The sequence below is a fragment of the Manis javanica genome, chromosome 10, assembly GCF_040802235.1.
Source record: "Manis javanica isolate MJ-LG chromosome 10, MJ_LKY, whole genome shotgun sequence".
NCBI lineage: Eukaryota > Metazoa > Chordata > Mammalia > Pholidota > Manidae > Manis > Manis javanica.
The window spans coordinates 26,069,587-26,087,818 of NC_133165.1; the positions used below are offsets into that span (position 1 = coordinate 26,069,587).

The window sequence follows — 18,232 nt, forward strand, 5'->3', positions numbered from 1 at the left end:
AGACAGGCCGCTGGGATTTTCCCAATCTCAGCATGGCCAGTTTGTCTCACTGAAAGGCATTTGCCAGAATAAAAACATGTTCTGCATTAAAAATGACTGATGAAGCTAAACAAGGGAAATGTAATGATTCTGGAGGAAGTGGATGGGCTTCTGAGTTCCCTGTGCCCCAGTCTGAGGCACTGCCTCCCGTTGGTGAACAGGGAGATCCAAGAGAGGGCACCTGCCAGGCAGTGCACCATGAGCTGGCTGGGGCCCTTGCTGAGGGTGAGGCCAGACCCTGGGGGCTCAGGGTGGCCCTCACCCCAAGCAGCAGGGTTCCAGGGGTCCCAGGAAGAGAGGGGCTAGAACATGGTTCTGACCCCTAAACCCAGCACCCCACCTGTTCTGTCAATAAAGTTTTATTGGCACATGACCATGCCCACCTGGTCATCTTTCCATGTTTCCAGGTGGTCCCCTGCTGCTTTCCAGACACAGCTGTAGAGCTGAGCCATTGGGACAGAGACTATGTGCTGCACAGCCCACAGCATTTACTGTTCAGCCCTTTACCCTTGATGGACAAAGCCTGCTGACCTGAGTGAGAACAAATTGGGGGAGGCCCAGGCCAGAGGAGTAAGAGAATAGAGGAGAGAGGGGAAGATAAACAGATGGACAGAAGTGGGACCAGAAAGGAGATAAGGGAAAACCGGAAGTCGGGAAATGACAGAGAAGCAGGTGGAGGCGAGAGAAGCAGAGGGGAGGCAGCACCAACACCCAGGTGCACACCCAGAATTCCGCACAGCTACCAGGCTCTCTCAACTCCGGGTCCTGACCCTGCCTCCCGACCAGCAGTGTGTCAGGCAGGCGGCGAGTTACTCAGCATTAACCAGACCCAGTGGGCTGTGGGCATGCCCATCACCCTGCAGCTTTTTAAGACAGTTGAACAAAACAGGAGACTTTGGGGGCTCACCAGCAGTGCTCTGCTGTCATCCCGAGCTGGTCTGCACCCCCTGTATGGTGCCTGCACCTCAGTGAGAGTGACGGATGAGTCTAAGAGAATGATCTAGGGGACACTAAGGAGCCCTTAAGACCAATTGCTATGAAGTTACTTTTACTCTATGTCAATATATGACGCTGGGCTGGTAAGCTGCTGATGGCAGCTTGGAGAAGCTGGTCAAGCTCTCCTCAGACTCTCTGTGACGTACAAGATGCTGCTGTTTAACAGAACAAGAGCAGCCCGGAGGGTACCAGCCTCTGCCTGCAGGGCCTGGGGTCAGCCTGCGGCCACCCTACACTGCACAGTGAGGTCAAAGCCAGGCGCCTGAGCCTGCTCCCTTCCTTGGGCTGCAGGACTGGACTGGCGCACAGCAGCACAGGGGCCTGCTCCCATCCCAGCCCCGGGCGGCCCAGGCTCCACTCACTGAGCCACAGACTTCTCCCAGGGCTGCCCACATGTCTGGGCGTACAGTCTCCCTGCTCCCAGGGTCACCAGCAGGGCCTCGCTAGGCTGGATGGCAGCAGCCCGGGTTCCACGCCAGAGAGAGAGGGTAAAGCGCCCAGGGCCTGGGCAGGCAGGGCAGCCTCTGGAGCTGAGAACCAGATCAGGGAGCAGCAGGGCTGAGCCCTGGTAAAGTCAGGGAGGCTGGTCTCGGCAGGGCCTGTTTCCTCAAGTGCCCGATGGAAAATCCCTGGAGTCCTGAGGAGGGGCCAGAAGCCCTGGGAGGGATGGGATAAGGACAGGACCCTAGGTCACTCACCTCACCATCATCACCAACAGGGTCAGCGCAAAGGCGCTGACTGCAGAGGGTCTGGAGCCTGCTCAGGCTTCCGGCAGGCAAGCAGGGCTTAGGCACCCTGGGTGTTGAGGGTCTTGGCTGCTGTGGGGCAGCCTTGACCCAGAGGCCTGTGCCCAAAATGGGCCCCGGGCTGGGATCACAGGCCACCACAAGATGGGCATTCAGCAAATGCTAACACAGAGAAAACCGCCCTCCCTGCCCTCCGGGCCCTCCACTGGACCACAGAACCCTCAGCGATTCCAGGAGGTGCCAGGGCTACAGTGAAGCAGGCAATGAGCTGGGCTTTGCTGTTTTTCCTGAAAGTGAGGCTTCTGGACCTGGGAGAGGGGCTGGCACACTGTAAATGGGCCAACCCACTGCAAGGCTGCTCCCCAGGCCGCAGAGTGGCATGCTCTCCCTGTCTCCTGACCTCGCTGCTTCCCCAGAACCTCGATGTCAAGTGACCCATTCTTCAACCTGCCAGGGGATCCCTGTCTCCAGCCTGAGCTCGTCCTTTGCCCCCCATCTCCCAAACCAAGCACAACGAAATTCTTGGTCCACAGAGAGAACAACAGGCACCACAGTGGCTAAGGCCCTCTACCCCTCACTGGGGACACAGATGCCCACAGACCAGGCCTCGGGTCCCCCCACCTGGGGACACAGACGCCCACAGACCAGGCCTCGGCCCCCCTCACTGGGGAGGAGGGGTCACAGGACGCCCACCAGGCAGGGCAGGAGGCCAGTCACAGGAGAGCAGGAGTGTGGGCCCTGCCCCGCCCCGCCAGCGCCCTCCTCTGGTGGCTGCCAGTCCTCACCGCGGCATAACTGGCCAGGGCTGGTCCAGGTGAGGCGTGCGCTGCTCCTCGGGCCCACTTCCTCCCCCTGGGAGCTTGTCCCAGCTGCTTCCTGAGCCTGAACCTTCCTGGGATCCCTTCCTTTTCTTTGCTGATAGGCTTAGTTCCTCAGTGGGGCCACATTCTCCCTGCCTCAGATCTCCACCTGGATGAAGACCAAGGCCAGGGCGGCCCCAGTGCCGCAGCGGGGCAAGGACGCCACCTTTCCCTAGCCCTGGTTAGGAGCCTGTGGGTGCTGGCAGGGAAGCTCTCAGCGTCAGGCAACCCTTCTCTGTGAGGGCTGTATATGTTCCAAGATGCTGGGGAGCACCCCCAGGCCCATGGAAAAATGGTCCCAATGCTAACTGTGGGTGGCAGACACCCCCAGTGGGCGTGTGCAGGGGGCCTGGCCATGTGCTACAACACTCAGGCAAGGTGAGCAACCACGCTGTCCGATCTTCCTGCCACACGGCACTTCCATCCTCGAGAAACACAGAGAAAAGCCCTTTGCTGCACACACTGCCCCATGCATGTTACTTCTGTGATGTCACCCAGTGTCTGGGACAGAACCCCAGGGCCTGGCCAGTGATCCAGCCTGCCCTTGTTCCAAATGTCAGAGACCTGGGTCCCACCCCTCACACTGACCACACAGCCTACGAGAGCCGAGGCGGATCTGGCCTCTCAGTGACATAACGTTCTCACTGGCAGTGAATGACAGCAGAGCGCTGAGGAAAGCTGAAGCCCCTGTGTTCCCTCAAATCCACACCCTATCAGACATCACTGCCCCCAGGAGCACAGGCTTGGTGCACTAGCAGCAGCCAGCTCAAACACTGGTACTCATGGGGCACGGGGTCCACCTTGAAGCAGGAGCACCGTGGATCCCAGAGAGGCAGGCAGGGCCACCATAGTCCGCCCGGAACCCCTCATCCTCGTCCTGTAGCTGGTGCTGCCTTGATAAGACTCACACTCTGGCCATGCCCCCGGCCTGGTGGCCACCCAGCCTACCAGCCTGCCAGCTCCCCAGCATACAGGGGCTGCTGGGGCCAGGAGGCCTTACTGAGCAAAGAGCCGGTGCACAGTGTGGCCTGGCATAGGTCGGGTCAGACAAGGGCTGGGAAGGAGTCGAGAAGGGGTCTTGCTGGCAAGCGGGTGAAAAAACTCAGGCTGGGGAGAGGCCTCGTCCTGTCCCTACCCCATCCCTCCCAGACCTGCAAGCTGGAGCAGGACCGTGGCTGTGTCTGATGCCACCTGGTGGAGGCTGGGAGGTGGTGGCCATCCAAGGAACAGGTGTGGTCTTGGGCAGAACCAGCGGGCCCAGGCCCACTCCAGGGCACATCGGTATGCCCAGATACCGCCTCCACTCCCAGAGGGCATGGGCTGTGACTTCCAGGCCTGAAGGCAGTCAGTCTCCCTCCACAGACAGACTGGGGGCAGTGGCTAGCTGCCTCCCCGTGCTTGGTCCTTCCCCAGTGGCAGCTCTGGTGGGGCAGGGCTCTTGCAGGAGTGAAAGGGGGCGTGTTCAGGTACAGGGCCAGACCCATGTCCATACAGACCTCAGAGCAGAGCCCTGCAGGCTGCCTTTGCTGGGGGCAAGGGCCTCCATTGCAACCAGGATGGCAAGCAGAGCCAGCATCAAGAGCATTAAGGCAGGTTCCAGGGGAATCCCCCCTACCCCAGCAGTCAGGGGGGGTCCCTCCCTAACAAAGGTCTGGGTTCATGTGGCCTGGGTGGAAGGGAGAAAGCCAACACATGACTGGCCTGCATCCAGGGGAAAAGAGAGCAGTGACAGGGCCCCAGCCTGGCCTCAGGGGGCAGCTCCCCAGCCCCCTGTGCTGAGACTGGCTGCCTGAGCGCCCGTGGCCACAAGCACAATAGTGGAGTCACACACGTGTGGGTGTTCTCACCTCCCTGAGAGCTTCCCCAACTCCAGGAGGTGGACAGGAGGCTAGGTGACTGCCACACTGCCGGCCACAGAAAGTGGGAGAGGGCTCTTTGCTGAAGCCCAGATGGCCCCCTTGAACCTGGATGAGTCAGACCCCTGCAGGGAGGAATGCAGAAGGGGAGTGAGTGGAAGCTGGGGCCAGCCCATCAGGCACCTGGACATCTGTGTAAACCCGTCCTTGGCAGAGGGCTGGGCCCCTGTGTCAAACTAACGTGCAGGCCTGCAAAGTAAGACTGGGTGGCTGTGCTGGCCAGCGAGTCTGAGGCCACTGGGAGCCCCTCACCGCCCCGACATATAAAAACCCAGAACATATGGTGTCGGAGGTGCCACACTGTCAGTCTCGTAATTAACTGATTAGAGTACATATGGCGTAGACAGGTGATCTCAGTGTAAAAAAGGCAGGGATGAAGAGGCCAGCAGGGAGAGCCTTCCCTGCACAACTCTCCTCAACGGTCTCATGTGGAGCCGAGTCTGTCGTTATAATGGGGCTAATGATGTACCTTACAATGATTCACTTGGAGCAGCTGGAGGTAACCTTTCCCAACAGCACTGAAGGTCCACGCCAAGCAGCACTCACAGCCACCCCTTCAGGGGCCCTCCTGTCCTCGGTGTGTGTGTGTGTGTGTGAAGACCCACAAACTCACCCCGATCTCCGAGCCATGGCAGCCCTGAGTCCACACTCACCTCCATCTCTGAGCTGTGGGCATGCACCTTCTGTACCATGTCCTCGGCCTCACGCACGCGGCGGGTTAGCTGGGGTGAGTACTCAGCGGGGCTCAGCTCACTGTCGTAGGACCCAAGGATGGCCCGCATGCCGTCCCGCTCCTGTGGGCACAGAGGGCAGGTGTTCAGGCCCAGGAAGGGGGATGGCAGGGCACATGTGACAGAAGATGCTCCCCGGGGACACGAGCAGGAGACTGGACTGAGGATCAAGTTCGGAAGTCACGTCATAGGAGGAGGACCTTCACACAGCTCCTCAAACTTAACAGCATCTGGATTCACAACAGCCCAACAGAGCCCACTGGGGCTGAGAGAGGGCCTTAGCTGATGTGAACGAGCAGCTGGAACATGGCCTGGGCCCATCTGGGTCTGGGGGCTCAGCATGCAGAGGCCAGGCACCCACAGGCCAGCAGTGCGGGGGAGGCTGCTCTCCCCCGAGGTGTGGGCACTCCTCCCAGAGCCTACCATGCCCTCAGCTGGGCAGAAGGTGTCCACCCCATTTCAGCCAGAACCCTAGGTCACTCTGACTTCCTGAGTCCCATCAAACAGGCCCAGGAAAATACCAGTGGGGCAGGCCAGAAAGTGGGTTGGAATGCCCCTCCTCCTGTGACTTCTGACCTGACCTCTGACCTAGTAACCCTCATGGAGGCCCTAAGCAGCAGACTCAGCAAGTGAGGAGGGACCTGTCTAAGCTGGGGGTAGCAGGCATCCTGATAGGGCAAGAAACCGACCGCTCTCTGAAAGGCCGCAGAGTCCCGCACAGGCAGCCCTGGCCTCAGTGCACCTCCTCTTCCCACCGAGCTCAGGGGATGCCTGAGGCCACAAATGCATGACACGCCTGGCACCCTTTCTGTGTCCCAGCCCAAAGATGGCACCCACACGTGGAGATGCAGCAAGTCAGGGGCCCTGGGAGAGGCGTGCAACCCCCTGAAGCAGGGCCAGGAGATGCTGGTGAGCAGAAGCCCCCGCGAGGCCAGAAGGGGAGGCTGTGCAGACCAAGGGTGCCCCAGGCCCAGGGTGGGCCTGCATAAAGGGCTCCCGGTGCTGGGAAAGAAACCTCTGTCTGCCCAGCAGGCTACCCATCTGCCATCTGCCCCTCCCCTGCTATGGGCCTCAAACCATAAACTGGATATTCTTCTGAACCCCAGCCCCGAGTCTGGATGGAGGGGACTGTGGCCCTAATGGATCCTAAGCATGAGCAGGAAGCAGTGCCCACTCTCCTCCAACCCCACACTTTTGCCACCTCCTGTCACCCAGGAAGCCTGCATCAAGCAGCACCATTAGAGACTCAAGTCATCTTGCAGGAAGCCCAGCTCCCAAAGAGTCCTGCTTCCCAGAACTTCTGCACAAACAAGTATTGGGCATTGTGGAGTGTCTGGGGTGCACAGCCCAGAAAGGAGAGGTGGGTTCTCCCAGGTTCAAGGACAGGTGCAAGTCCCGGCTCTGCTGTGGACATGCTGGGCACCGGGAGACCAGCCCTCCAATCCTTGGCCCATCGGCTACCTGACTGATGGGGCAGGTAATCAGCCATGAGGGTCAATGACGTCGCAGACAGTCTGGCTCACTGCCTTGCCAACGAGGCCCACAAAATGGCAGCAGGAGGACATCACCCCCGTGAGCAGACAGACACCTACATACTCATGGGAGCATCCCTTTCCGGCAGACGCATGCTGGGACGGCTGCTGAAGGCCAGTCCAGCCCTGCACTGTCTTGCTCTGTGTACCAGCCAGGAACCCCTTCCCAGGCCCTAGCCCCGCTGGCGCGGGGTATCCAGGCAAGCTGCAGGGCTCAAAGGCCTGAGGCAGACTGAAATGGCCCAGGGAAGGGGCCCCAGGCGCCAAGCCCCCCAACCTAGCAATCTCTGCTTGGTGCCTCCCAGAGCTGAGCCTGGCATGCCCCCAGGAGAGATGACCCATCCCAACTGCTCTGCTATAGGGGGTCCTGATGCCCTGCACCCATCCTCCAGGTGAGTCTGGGGGAAGACACAGGGACTCACAGGATTCCCGCATTCTCCCCCGAGGGCTGATCAGACCCTGGGCTACACACTGCTCACCACCCCAGCATGGATGCATGATTAGCTGATGACAAAAAAATTAAGTAATTGAGAAATTAAAGTTACAAATCCAACTAGAACTGGTCATGTATCTGGAAAATTTGTTTCCCCAGGAAGGTTTATTGAATGTCATAATTTTATTGAAATCCTCTATCTTCCCATTGACTTTTATGGCTTCGAGCTGGGTGCCAGAGTTATCACGGTTGAGTGCCAATGCCGGGGAGGGGGTCTCCTTTCATAAACAAGCTGTAATTATCTCCTTTATTGACCGATAAATCTCCAAAATGCTGCCTTTCACTACACTTCTCTTCTATTACCTCTGCAGGCTGGCAATAGCAGGCAAAGAGGAAAACATGTAATTGAAATTTTGTTGTTTACACCTTTTAAAGAAACTGTTTTGTCATTAGTAATAAAAGAGCAAGAACTGTGCTGGCTGGTTTGATCTGATAATGACTTTTTAATGACGGATTCCACTTGTGGTAAAGTTTGTTCATTTCCACTTGAACAAATGATGGGGATTCATCGCTGAACAAACAGACATCCGGTCGGTGCAGAGGCCTCAGAAACTTGCTCAGAGAGGCACAGAACAAGATGCTTTTTCAGCGAGTGCTTCTCCTGGGGCAGAACAGTCTTGTTTGTAAGCAAGCACCCCTGCCTGTCAGGTAATCGCAGCCACTCCAAGGGCATGTCATAGGCAGGACCCATGAGGAGAGCAGCCCAGGGCATGGGGGCTGCCCAGGAAGGGCCCCAGCCACCAGACAGTGCCACCACCCAGTCCTGCCACCCCAGTCTGTGAGGGGCAGGCCCAAGGGCCCTGTGACCCAGGCATCAAATAAATGCCAAAGGGACATTTTAAGGATCATAAGCTTATAAAAAAAAAACAAAACCACAAAATACAAATGAAATTGACCAGCAAACACAAGAATCAGGGAAACTAAGCCCCCAGGACCCAGGTGGTAGGGTGTGACACACTCAGGATGACAAAGAAAGGCACCAAATCAGTAAGAAACAACACACTAGGGAGATGGCGAGCAAGACCAAAACCCCAACTAAATAAAGCTAAACAAGATAAAAACAGTAACTCAGAAGGTTTGAATGTAATGAGAGGAACAGCAACGTAGGTATGGCTAGAGAGACCTGGTGAGCTGGGAGATGGATCTAAGGAGTTGACCAGAAGTAAGAGCACAGGACAGAGACACACTGGGCAGAACAGGGGGTCCAACAGGCTTCCAGCAAGTTACAGAGGAAGGGTAGAAAGGACAGGGCAGGGCAACAACCAGGGAAATGGCAACTGAGAAATTTCCACCCTCAGATTCAGAAACCATTGCACATTCCAGCGGGTGTGGGGTGAAGGGACACCTCTGCACATGTCCTGGACAAAGTGCAGGGCACCCGGGATGCACGGCAGCCAAGCAGAGGAAGGACGTCAGAGGGGAGCTGGGAGGACACCCCGCCTTCCTGGTGCTCAGAGGAAAGGCTCCCCGTGGCCCCACGTCACCAGGGAAGTGCCCACGGATGTATTTCAGCAAGAAGGAGCATGATAACGGGGAAAGGTCTGAGAAACAAGGAAAACGAGTAAACGAGTAACACACACTGCTCATCTCAACAACCATAACTCTGTCCAAGGAACACGCCCGATGGGGGGTTTGAAACAAGACCAAGAGGAAGCAGCTGCTCACATGCTGATGAAGAAGGAGCTGTGGCAACACGAAAATATTTGAACACCTACAAGATATGGGAAACCAAGTTACAGAGAACGTGACAGGGACATCAGCAGTCCAGGGAAGAGATGCACACACAGCAAACCCGTCTGCCTTCAGGTGGTGAACAAGGTGGACGGCCAGGGAGGAAGGTGTGCCTCTCACCGTACACTCTTGTACCTCCCAACTGTGTGAGATGGTGGTTAGCTGCTGAATATTTTACCTGCTGAAAACAAACAAATCAAAAATAGAAATTCAGAGAAAAAAAAGGTAGAACTAAAATATAATGAAAGCATTTAAGGGAGGCCTAAAGCCTTAAGTTCTTCCAAGGGTAGGTAGATATACCACTAGCCATCCACTACATTAAATACGCATGTAAACCACTAAAAGGAGGGAGAAAAAGGGAGAAAAAACAATGTAACAAAAAGCTCTAATAAATTCAAAAGAAGGCAAAAAGAGGGGAAAGTAATAAAAAAAGGAGATGGATAAAAAAATATTAGCTAAGATGGAAGAAATTAAAAATGAAATAAATTCTTAGAAAAAATGGACTAACTACACTTTCCAATTAAAAAGACAAGGACAATCACATTGTATAAAGAAAAACAAGTGTCAGCCACAAGCTATTCACACGAAACACAACCACAACAGACTCAGAGTAAAAAACAGAAAAACACTAATAAAAGAAAGATGCAGCAATATTAATATCAGATGACATTTAAGGCAGAAAGTTTCAATAGATGTAAAGAGGTGTGCCAGGTGACGATATAAGGCTCAATTAATTCATCAAGACTATATACGAGTTTTAAATGTAAGAATATAAAATATGTGAAGCAAATAGATAAAATGGCAAAATTTTAATGTATCTTTAACATTGACTAATAGACGGAGCAAATAAGAAGAAAAAATGAAAATTCTGAACAGCGTTGTTAAATTTTATCTAAAAGATATTTAAAGAACATTGTCCCCAAACAACTTGTCATGACACGTTGTTTTTAAGCACATAAAGAACATTTATAAAAATTTTTCATGTTCTGTAACATATAACACACATCTCAATAAATTTCATGTTATCACTCAAAACTAATTCTAAAACCAAAAAATGGTTAGAAATCAACTCTGAAAAGTGTTGAAACACCATAAACACCATAAAGCAAACCCGATGATACACAGAACCACATGATCAGAACATGTACTGAAGCTCATGTGATTGCTGTGAGAATTCCTTGACCTTTCCTGCATTTTGTACTTCAGCAAACAGACTTGCACAGCACTGGCCCAACTGCACATGCCGGTGCTGCCCACACGCCATGCAATGCCCACTCCCATGCACAAAGGCAGCAGGGCCGCTGCGCACACACCCCTATGGATGCACGCTCTTGCACACAGAGACACACATCTACACAACCACTGAGATGCAAGGAAAAAGGATTTAGCAGAGAATTTATAAATTTAGTGTCTATATTAGAAAACCTAAAAGGCAAAAATCAATGAGCTAACCAACTTGAAAATAAGAAAAATAAAACATGCAGAGCATGTGAGAATGAAATAAAGAGCATAATGAGTAAAAAGCTATGTTGATAGAAACTCCCCTAATGGAAATGTTAGGAGAGAAATAATGGAAAAAACAGACGAAGGAGAGGGGGACAGTCACAAAGGTGTAAACCTGCGTGACGCCAGAAGGAGCACAAGGAAGATCTGACTAACAGCTGAGGTTTTCCAGATGGATGACAGCCAGCCAACCACAGATTCAGGAAACTCAGAGAATATCAGGCAAGACAAATACTGAAGCATCTACACTAGGCATATCACATTCAAACTGCAGAAAATCAGACACAGAAATCCCCCAAAAAGGTAGAAACCACACATGGGCAGGGGAGGGAGGGTGTTTCAGTGTTGCGACAAAAACCCGCCCGCCTAGAATTCTGTTTCCAGGGAAATCACCCTTCAGAAGTAAAGGAGAAATAAACACCTCAGACAAAAAGATTTAAAATGAGGGGCTCTGTTGTTACAGATCACCTGCCCTACAGAAAGTAAAAGGTGCTCTGCAGAGAAGCAAAATGACAGCAGTCAGCAGGCTGGAGGCATGTAAAGAAAGGCAGAGCTTTAGGAACCAGCAAGTGAAGTGCTATCTTTTACTTTTCTTCGTCTTTAATTGATCTAACAGATGAATGCTGTAATAACGACTAAAACGGGCTGGGAGACTACAGCTCCTGGGGGCAGAGTACACGGCAGGAGGGAGGCCTTGGGGCACTCCACTGTAAGGTGACTGCACCTATGATATGTACAGTGTTATTTGAAAGGGGATTTGATTTTTAAATGTATATTGCAAACTCTATGGCAATCATTAAAACAAATTGTTTTAAAAGTATAATTCATGAGCTAAGAGAAAAGAGGAAATGGAATCATATAAAATGTTCCATTAAAACCAAACAAGGCAGATCAAGAAGGGAAGATTAAAAAAGAGCACAGAGCAAGTGCCCAGACAGAAGTCAGCAAGGAACATCTCCAAGTCAACCGCAACGCGAAGCAGCTGCATCAATGCCAGGGAGGGTCTACACGTGCCAATCAAAAGATATGGTCAGAGTGGACTAAAACACAAGATTCAGTCATATGTCATCTATAAAAAACCCCCTCTGAGTATACACAGATAGACTTAAAAGTTAAGGGATGGAGAAAGATATGCCACACTAACTGCCTTCAAAAGAAAGCAGGGGTGGGGAAACTTTATGACTCTGAGAGCAAAGAAAGCTATCGGGGATAAAGAAGCATTCTATAACGATAAAGGGGTCCGATGTTCCCAAGAAGACATCCCAATCCTTAATATTCATTCACCTATCAACACTGGGTCAAAATACGTGGGGCAAACCAGTAAACTGCCGGGAGAAAGAAATGAATCCCCTAGAGTGGCTGGAGACATCCAAACCCCCGTCAGTAACTGACAGACCCAGCAGGCCGGAGGCCAGTAAGGAAGGACACAGCTGAACCAAGCAGCACCATCTATCAACTGGATCTGACACTGGTAAAAGACTTCACCCAACATAGCAGGAAACACATTCTTCTCAAGCTCATACAGAACATTCACCAAGATAGACCACATTCTGGGCCATAAAAACACACCTGAACACATTGAAAAGAAGCACATTTAAATGAAACTAGTAATGAGTAACAGAAAGACAGTCAGAAAATCCCAAAATATTTGGAGATTAAACAACACTTCTAAATAACAGATGGATCATAGAAGAACTAAGAGAAATTTAATATTTTTAACAAAATGAAAATGAAAATACAACTTACGAAAATGTGTGAGATGGAGCACAAACTGGGCTTAGAGGGAAATCAATAGCTTTTAATTCATAGTTTAGGAAAGAAGAGAGATCTAAAATCAACCATCTAAGCTCCTATCTTAGGAAAACTAAGGGAAGAAGAACAATATAAACCTAAAGCAAGCAGAAGAAAAGAAATAATAAAAATCAGAACAGAAATCAATTAAGTTGAAAACAGGACCTCAACTGAGAAAATCAATAAAACCAAAAATGGGCTCTTTGAAGGATCAACAAAATTCATAAACCTCTAGCAGGCTGACCAAGATAAAAAGCAAGAGACACAAATTACTGATATCAAAAGTGAGAGAAGGGTCATCACTACTAATTCCACAGACAGTAAAGGATAAAGGACTATTATGAACAACTCTGTGCCCAGACAGATATCTGATAACCCGGATGAAATGAACCAATCTCTTGAAAGAGGCAAACTATCAAAATGAATAAGAGGAAAAACAGAAAATCCAAATAGGCCAGTATCTATTAAAGAAATGGAATTAATAATTAATGATCTTTCTAAAAAGAAAGCACCAGAGCCAGATGGCTTCACTGGTGAATTCTACCAAATATTTAAGCAAGAAATTAGGCCTGTTCTCTAAAATGTCCTCCAGACAATGAAGCAGTCTGATATGCTTTTGTGTATGACACTATAATGGAAGATACATAACATTATGTATTTGCCAAAACCCACAGGAACTGTACAGGAGTAAACATTTATATAAGCCACGGACTGCAGTTCCTAACAACAACCCAGGGTCATCCACTCGTGGTGATGGACACACCACACGAATCAGCAGACGACACGTGAGGGAGGGTTGGGGTGGTAATGTGGGAGCTCTATACCACTTCTCAATTTTTTGTAAGCCTATAAAACTGTTCTAAAAGCAAAGTCTATTAATAAAATATAGTTCTAGATATAAAAGAACATTTATATAACCTCCTCCAAAAAAAAAAAACCCAAAGAACAAAAACCAATGGAGAGAGCTGGGGAGGCGCGGGGGAGCTGAGTGCAGAGGCCACAGCAGGCCCGAGGGCTCGCTTCCAAGCGGACCCGAGGGAGGTCAGCCGGTGGGGGGCTCAGAGTGGGAGGTGCCAGCCTAGAATTCTATACCCAGCAGAAACATTCTTCAGAAATAAAAGGGTAATACATACACTTTCAAACCAAGAAAAATAAGGATAATTCCTCAGCAAAGATAATTCCTCAGACCTGCACCAGAGGAAACACTACAGGGTATCCTGCAGGCAGAACCATAAGGACCCCAGAGGGACACCTAGAGATGCAGGTGGTGGTGAGGAGCGAGCAAGATGATTAACAATTACGTATAAATACAAATAAACATATAAAAACAGCAGCAATAACATCTTTTCAAATGTGTAAGGTGTGTTTGTGGGGGGGGGGTTTGTGTGTGTAAACACATGGAATACTTAACAGTAACAGCCTATAAATGGAGCAACAGTAAGTAGATGCACAGTTTTAAGGCCCTTGAATTATCTGGAAGAAGAGAAATATTAATTTTTATTAGACTTTGATAAACAGTCTATGTTATAACCACCAAAAGTACTACTAAAAATTAGATAAAAGCATACAGAACTACAAGATAATGAGGACAGGAAAATGGTTTATTGTACAACAAAGTACAAAGCAAGAGAAAGAAGAAGGAGGCATAAGGAAAATAGTTAATTTAAAAGCAAATTTATCATTAGCTGCATTAAATGCAACTAAATTAAATATTTTAACTAAAAAAAGATTTTCAGACTGAATAAAATACAAAATCTATCTCTAGCCTGCATCTATGAGACACATATAGAGAAAATAAGGAAGATTCACAGTGAAGAGAGAAAAAGTGAAAAGTGCAAATGCTATCAAATAAGGGAGCTGACGTGTCCATATTAATATCAGAGGAGTGCTAAGAATCAACAGTCCACAGAAATAAATAATAATTTCACAACCAGTAGCTAAATCAACAGGAAGATGACAATTTTCTATTTAGAGGGAACTAATAAAGCAGAATCCAAAGACACACTGCAATAACTATCAAAATGAAAGGCGAGGTATTACTTACAATCAAACTAAGAAATCTGAATCCATCTCTCAGGATGAGAGAAACATCACCGCCGATGTAGAAAATCTGAACACTAAGATTAACAACTAACATACAGCTAGTTAGACAACACCACACAACAGCTCAGAATGCACATCGCTTTTGAGTGGGCATGAGCCATCTACAAAAATTGGCTTTTTAGGGGACATAAAGCAAGTCTCAGTAAATTTTAAAGACCGTTAGCATTCAGATTATGGTCTCTGAACACAGTGAAATCATGCCATGTGCTGTTGCTCACAGAAATAAATAATTAGACATCAGTCATCACTAAATGTTAGGAAATTAAGAAACTTATTTCTAAGTAACATACTGGTAAAAATAAAAATCACAATATAAATTGATAAATATTTTGAACAGAATGATAAGAAAAATGAAAGCTATTCAAAACTACAGTATGCATCTAAATTTACAGCCTTAAATACCTACATTAGAAGAAAGGATAAACACCAAATACTTATATATATATAACTAAAAAAGTTAGAACAAATTAAACCCAAAGAAAAAGGAAATAATATAATAGAAATTAATGAAACAGAATACATAAAGCACACAAACAATTGTGCCAAAGGTTGGTTCATTCAAATGAGTAGTAATAAAACTGATAAACCCTTCACAAGACAGCTTGAGAGAGAAAGAGAATAAATGACCAAGTGACAAGACAGAAAAGGAAGACATGCTACAGATCACAGTGGTAAATGATCATTCATTAAAAGAAATCAAAGTCCCTATTTAAAATAATCTTCCCCACATGAAAAACCCCAGCTCAGATGTCTTCATTGGTGAATTCCACCAAACCTTTAAGAAAGAAATACCCTCATTTCACACAAACTATTGCAGAAAAGAGAAAAAGAGAACTTTCTAGCTCATTTTATAAAGCCAGAAAAACAATGATAAGGACACTTTAAGAAACGAAAATTGTCCAAATCCCTCATAAACACAGATGCAAAATCTCTAACCTACTTATTAGCAAACCAAATACAGCGTTACTTACAAGGATAATCCTGTCTAAAAGACAAGTTTGTTTATTCCTAAAGTGCAAGTTTGGTTAACATTTGAAAATCGATTAATTTAATTCTCCACATTAACAGAATAAAGAAGAAAAATCATATGATCATCTCAATATTTGCAGAGAAAGAGTTTGAGTAAAATTCAACATCTATTCATGATTAAAACAATAAAACATAACAAAACCCTCTTAGCAAATGAGAAATAGAAAGGAACTTCTTTAATCTGATAGATTCCACTACGACAGTCAACGCCTTCACCCATGGGTGCTAACAGCCTTCTTTCTGAGAATGAGAAGGAAACAAAAACACACCCATCAACACTTCTGTTCAAAGCAGCACTGGAGACCCTGAGCAGTAGAATAAGGCAAGACCAGACATAAAGGTATAAAGATCAGAAAGAAATTAAAAACTTATTAATAAGTGACAGAGTTGTGAACAAGAAAATCCAATGGAACTTACAAACAAATCATTAAAATGTGTAAGTTTAGTACACTGCTGGAGCAAAGTCAATAACCAAAGTTCCGGTGTGTCTCCATTGCCGGCAAGCCAGTTAGGAAAGGAAATTTTGGAAAAGATGCCATTTGTAGTCATCATAAAGAAACTATGAGAACTCTACCATGAAAACCTTATGAAACGTTAATGACAGAATAACGATGGCCTAAAACCGTGGAAGCACATACCATGCTCAGCAATTAAAGATTTATACCATAAAGATGTTACTTAAGCACTGCATGCCCAGTAAAGATCTCAGCAGGCTCAATGGGGAAACCCAACCAGCTGAGTCCTAAACTTAATCAGGAAATGCGGTGGTCACGGTCATCAAGGCAGTTGGGAAGGAGCTGGGGGATCTCTCCCTCAGATTAGACTCAACAGGTCTCAGGAATTAAGGCAGCGCGGCTGTGACAAAGAGAGAAACAGACCTGTGAAGCGATGGTGCCAGTCCCGAAACAGGCCGATTCGCACAGGACCGGCGAGTTCTGTGAGGCAGCACCGCGAGCAGCGGGAAGGACAACCATGTCGGTGCGCGGTGTCCCACACGGGAGAGGTGGACCTGCCACCGCACTGTGCAGCCTCGCCGTGCAGGCCAGGGGGAGACAGAGGAGTGAAGAACACGGATGCCAGGCGGTGAGGCTGCAGCGGTTGCTGTGGGGCTGGCGTTGGGCAGGGGAAGGGGCCCGGTACTCTGGCCTCCTGCTCCCCCTCCCAGAGGAGGCTTGGCTAGAACTGACTCACTCTCAGGAACAGGGCACTTCCCATATGTGTGTTATTTGCCAATAAGGAGTTGAAAAAATAAGTATTAAAAAACGGTATTCTGTGGTTTTAGAAGCATAGCTACGGCTGTGCGGTCACACCTGAAGACCAACTTCCCACGGTGCCCGGCGTCCTGGGTCCTCGGCTGTGGGGCCTGGGGGCACAGCAGCAGAGGAAGCAGAGAGCACGTCCCCAGGGCATCCACCCCGCTGGGCAAAAGCGACACGTCCCACACACCTACCCATGCCCCACCCAGGTTGGAGGAAAAAGGCTCTTGTGACGAAGTTTTCAGAGTAGTCAGAACTCATTAACTTCGCAGAGGGTGAAAGACCAGCACAGTGATGCCACACCCCACTCCCCATCAGCTATGCGGGCCATCGTGGACCCAAGGAGCCACTGGTGGAGCCAGCCAGCTCTGCATGGCACAGTAAGCAGAGGACCGCATACCCGGCTGCCCTTCCTGCTGAGCGCCCGGCAGATGAGAGCCACCAAGGGGTTCTGAGCAGGATGTCCTCATTAGGGGAAGGATCCCAAGGTCCCCACGAGGCCGGCTCTCGCTCCACAGTGCCCCTGGGCCTCCTGGGGCTTTCCCACCCCGTCAAGTCTTGCTCCTTCCTTTCCTTCAGTCTCATGAACAGATAACCTCATCTGACCGAGAAGGCCTACTATGTGCTGAGCCCTATGTCTTCTGGGCTACATGGTCAAGACACCTGTAAAGGCACCGTGTTTGGGGAGCCACCTGCACCCTGCCCCTCACGAAAAAGGGCCTGCAGCCTCAATGCCCTGATCTCTCCTGTCATCCCCCCAGGTCCTGCCCTGTCCTCAACAGTCAGCTGGGAGCAAAGCGGTGAGCTGCTGCTCTGTGTTCCTCACCAACAAGCCACATTCTTGCAGTTCCAGCCTCTTGGCAAAATTCTGCAACACTAACTACTGTAGGAAGGAGTGGGAATCAGTTGAGATTTCCTGAAGCAACCCTACCTAGATCTCATGCTGCTCCGTTATAAATCCCATCTCATTCATGAACTTGCATATCACATCCCGGCATCTGTGCACCAGCCCCCTTGGGCAGTCACTCACGCTGACAGCATGGTGCCACACTGAAGAGCTGGCACTGAAGGGGGACGAGTCATTGGGGAGAGGCTAGGGCTGCCCTTGGTAGCAGGTTTCTATCAGTGCCTCACCCTCCAAGCTGTGGCCCTTGGGATCCAGTCTGGCCTCTCTGTGGGAGGGCCTGCTCGGTTCCTGAGCAACAGCTCCAAGTGCGGCTGGCAGGCTCAATGGCTCCTGAGATGACATTCCTCCTGCCCACCTCTCCAGGCCCTTCCCCACCTCCAGAGCTTGTCGGGGAAAAGCAGCCTGCGCCAAGCCCTCTGGCTGCTGTAGTGACAGGCTCTCTGTCGGAGCCCCTCAGACACTGGCCTCTGTGAACACTAGCATCAGGCGCAGCCATTAGAACGTGTGTGCCCACGGCTGAGGGTGCCAGGTCGTCTGGCCTTGTATAGCTCACGCGGCTGCTCCTCGGGCATTAGCCATGAGCAGCCTGGAGCGAGGAG

At 49.7% G+C, this 18,232-nt stretch overlaps 1 protein-coding gene across 7 annotated transcripts in view; it reads right to left on the reverse strand.

Annotated features, from left to right (window-relative positions):
• MAD1L1 (mitotic arrest deficient 1 like 1) overlaps positions 1–18,232 on the reverse strand; it is a 418,618-nt gene that overhangs the window by 215,926 nt on the left and 184,460 nt on the right. For all 7 annotated transcript variants that reach the window (XM_037008488.2, XM_037008490.2, XM_037008486.2 and 4 more), the window contains one exon: positions 5,211–5,351. In XM_037008488.2, coding sequence (XP_036864383.1) covers positions 5,211–5,351 — 141 coding nt within the window. The remainder of the gene's footprint in view (positions 1–5,210; positions 5,352–18,232) is intronic.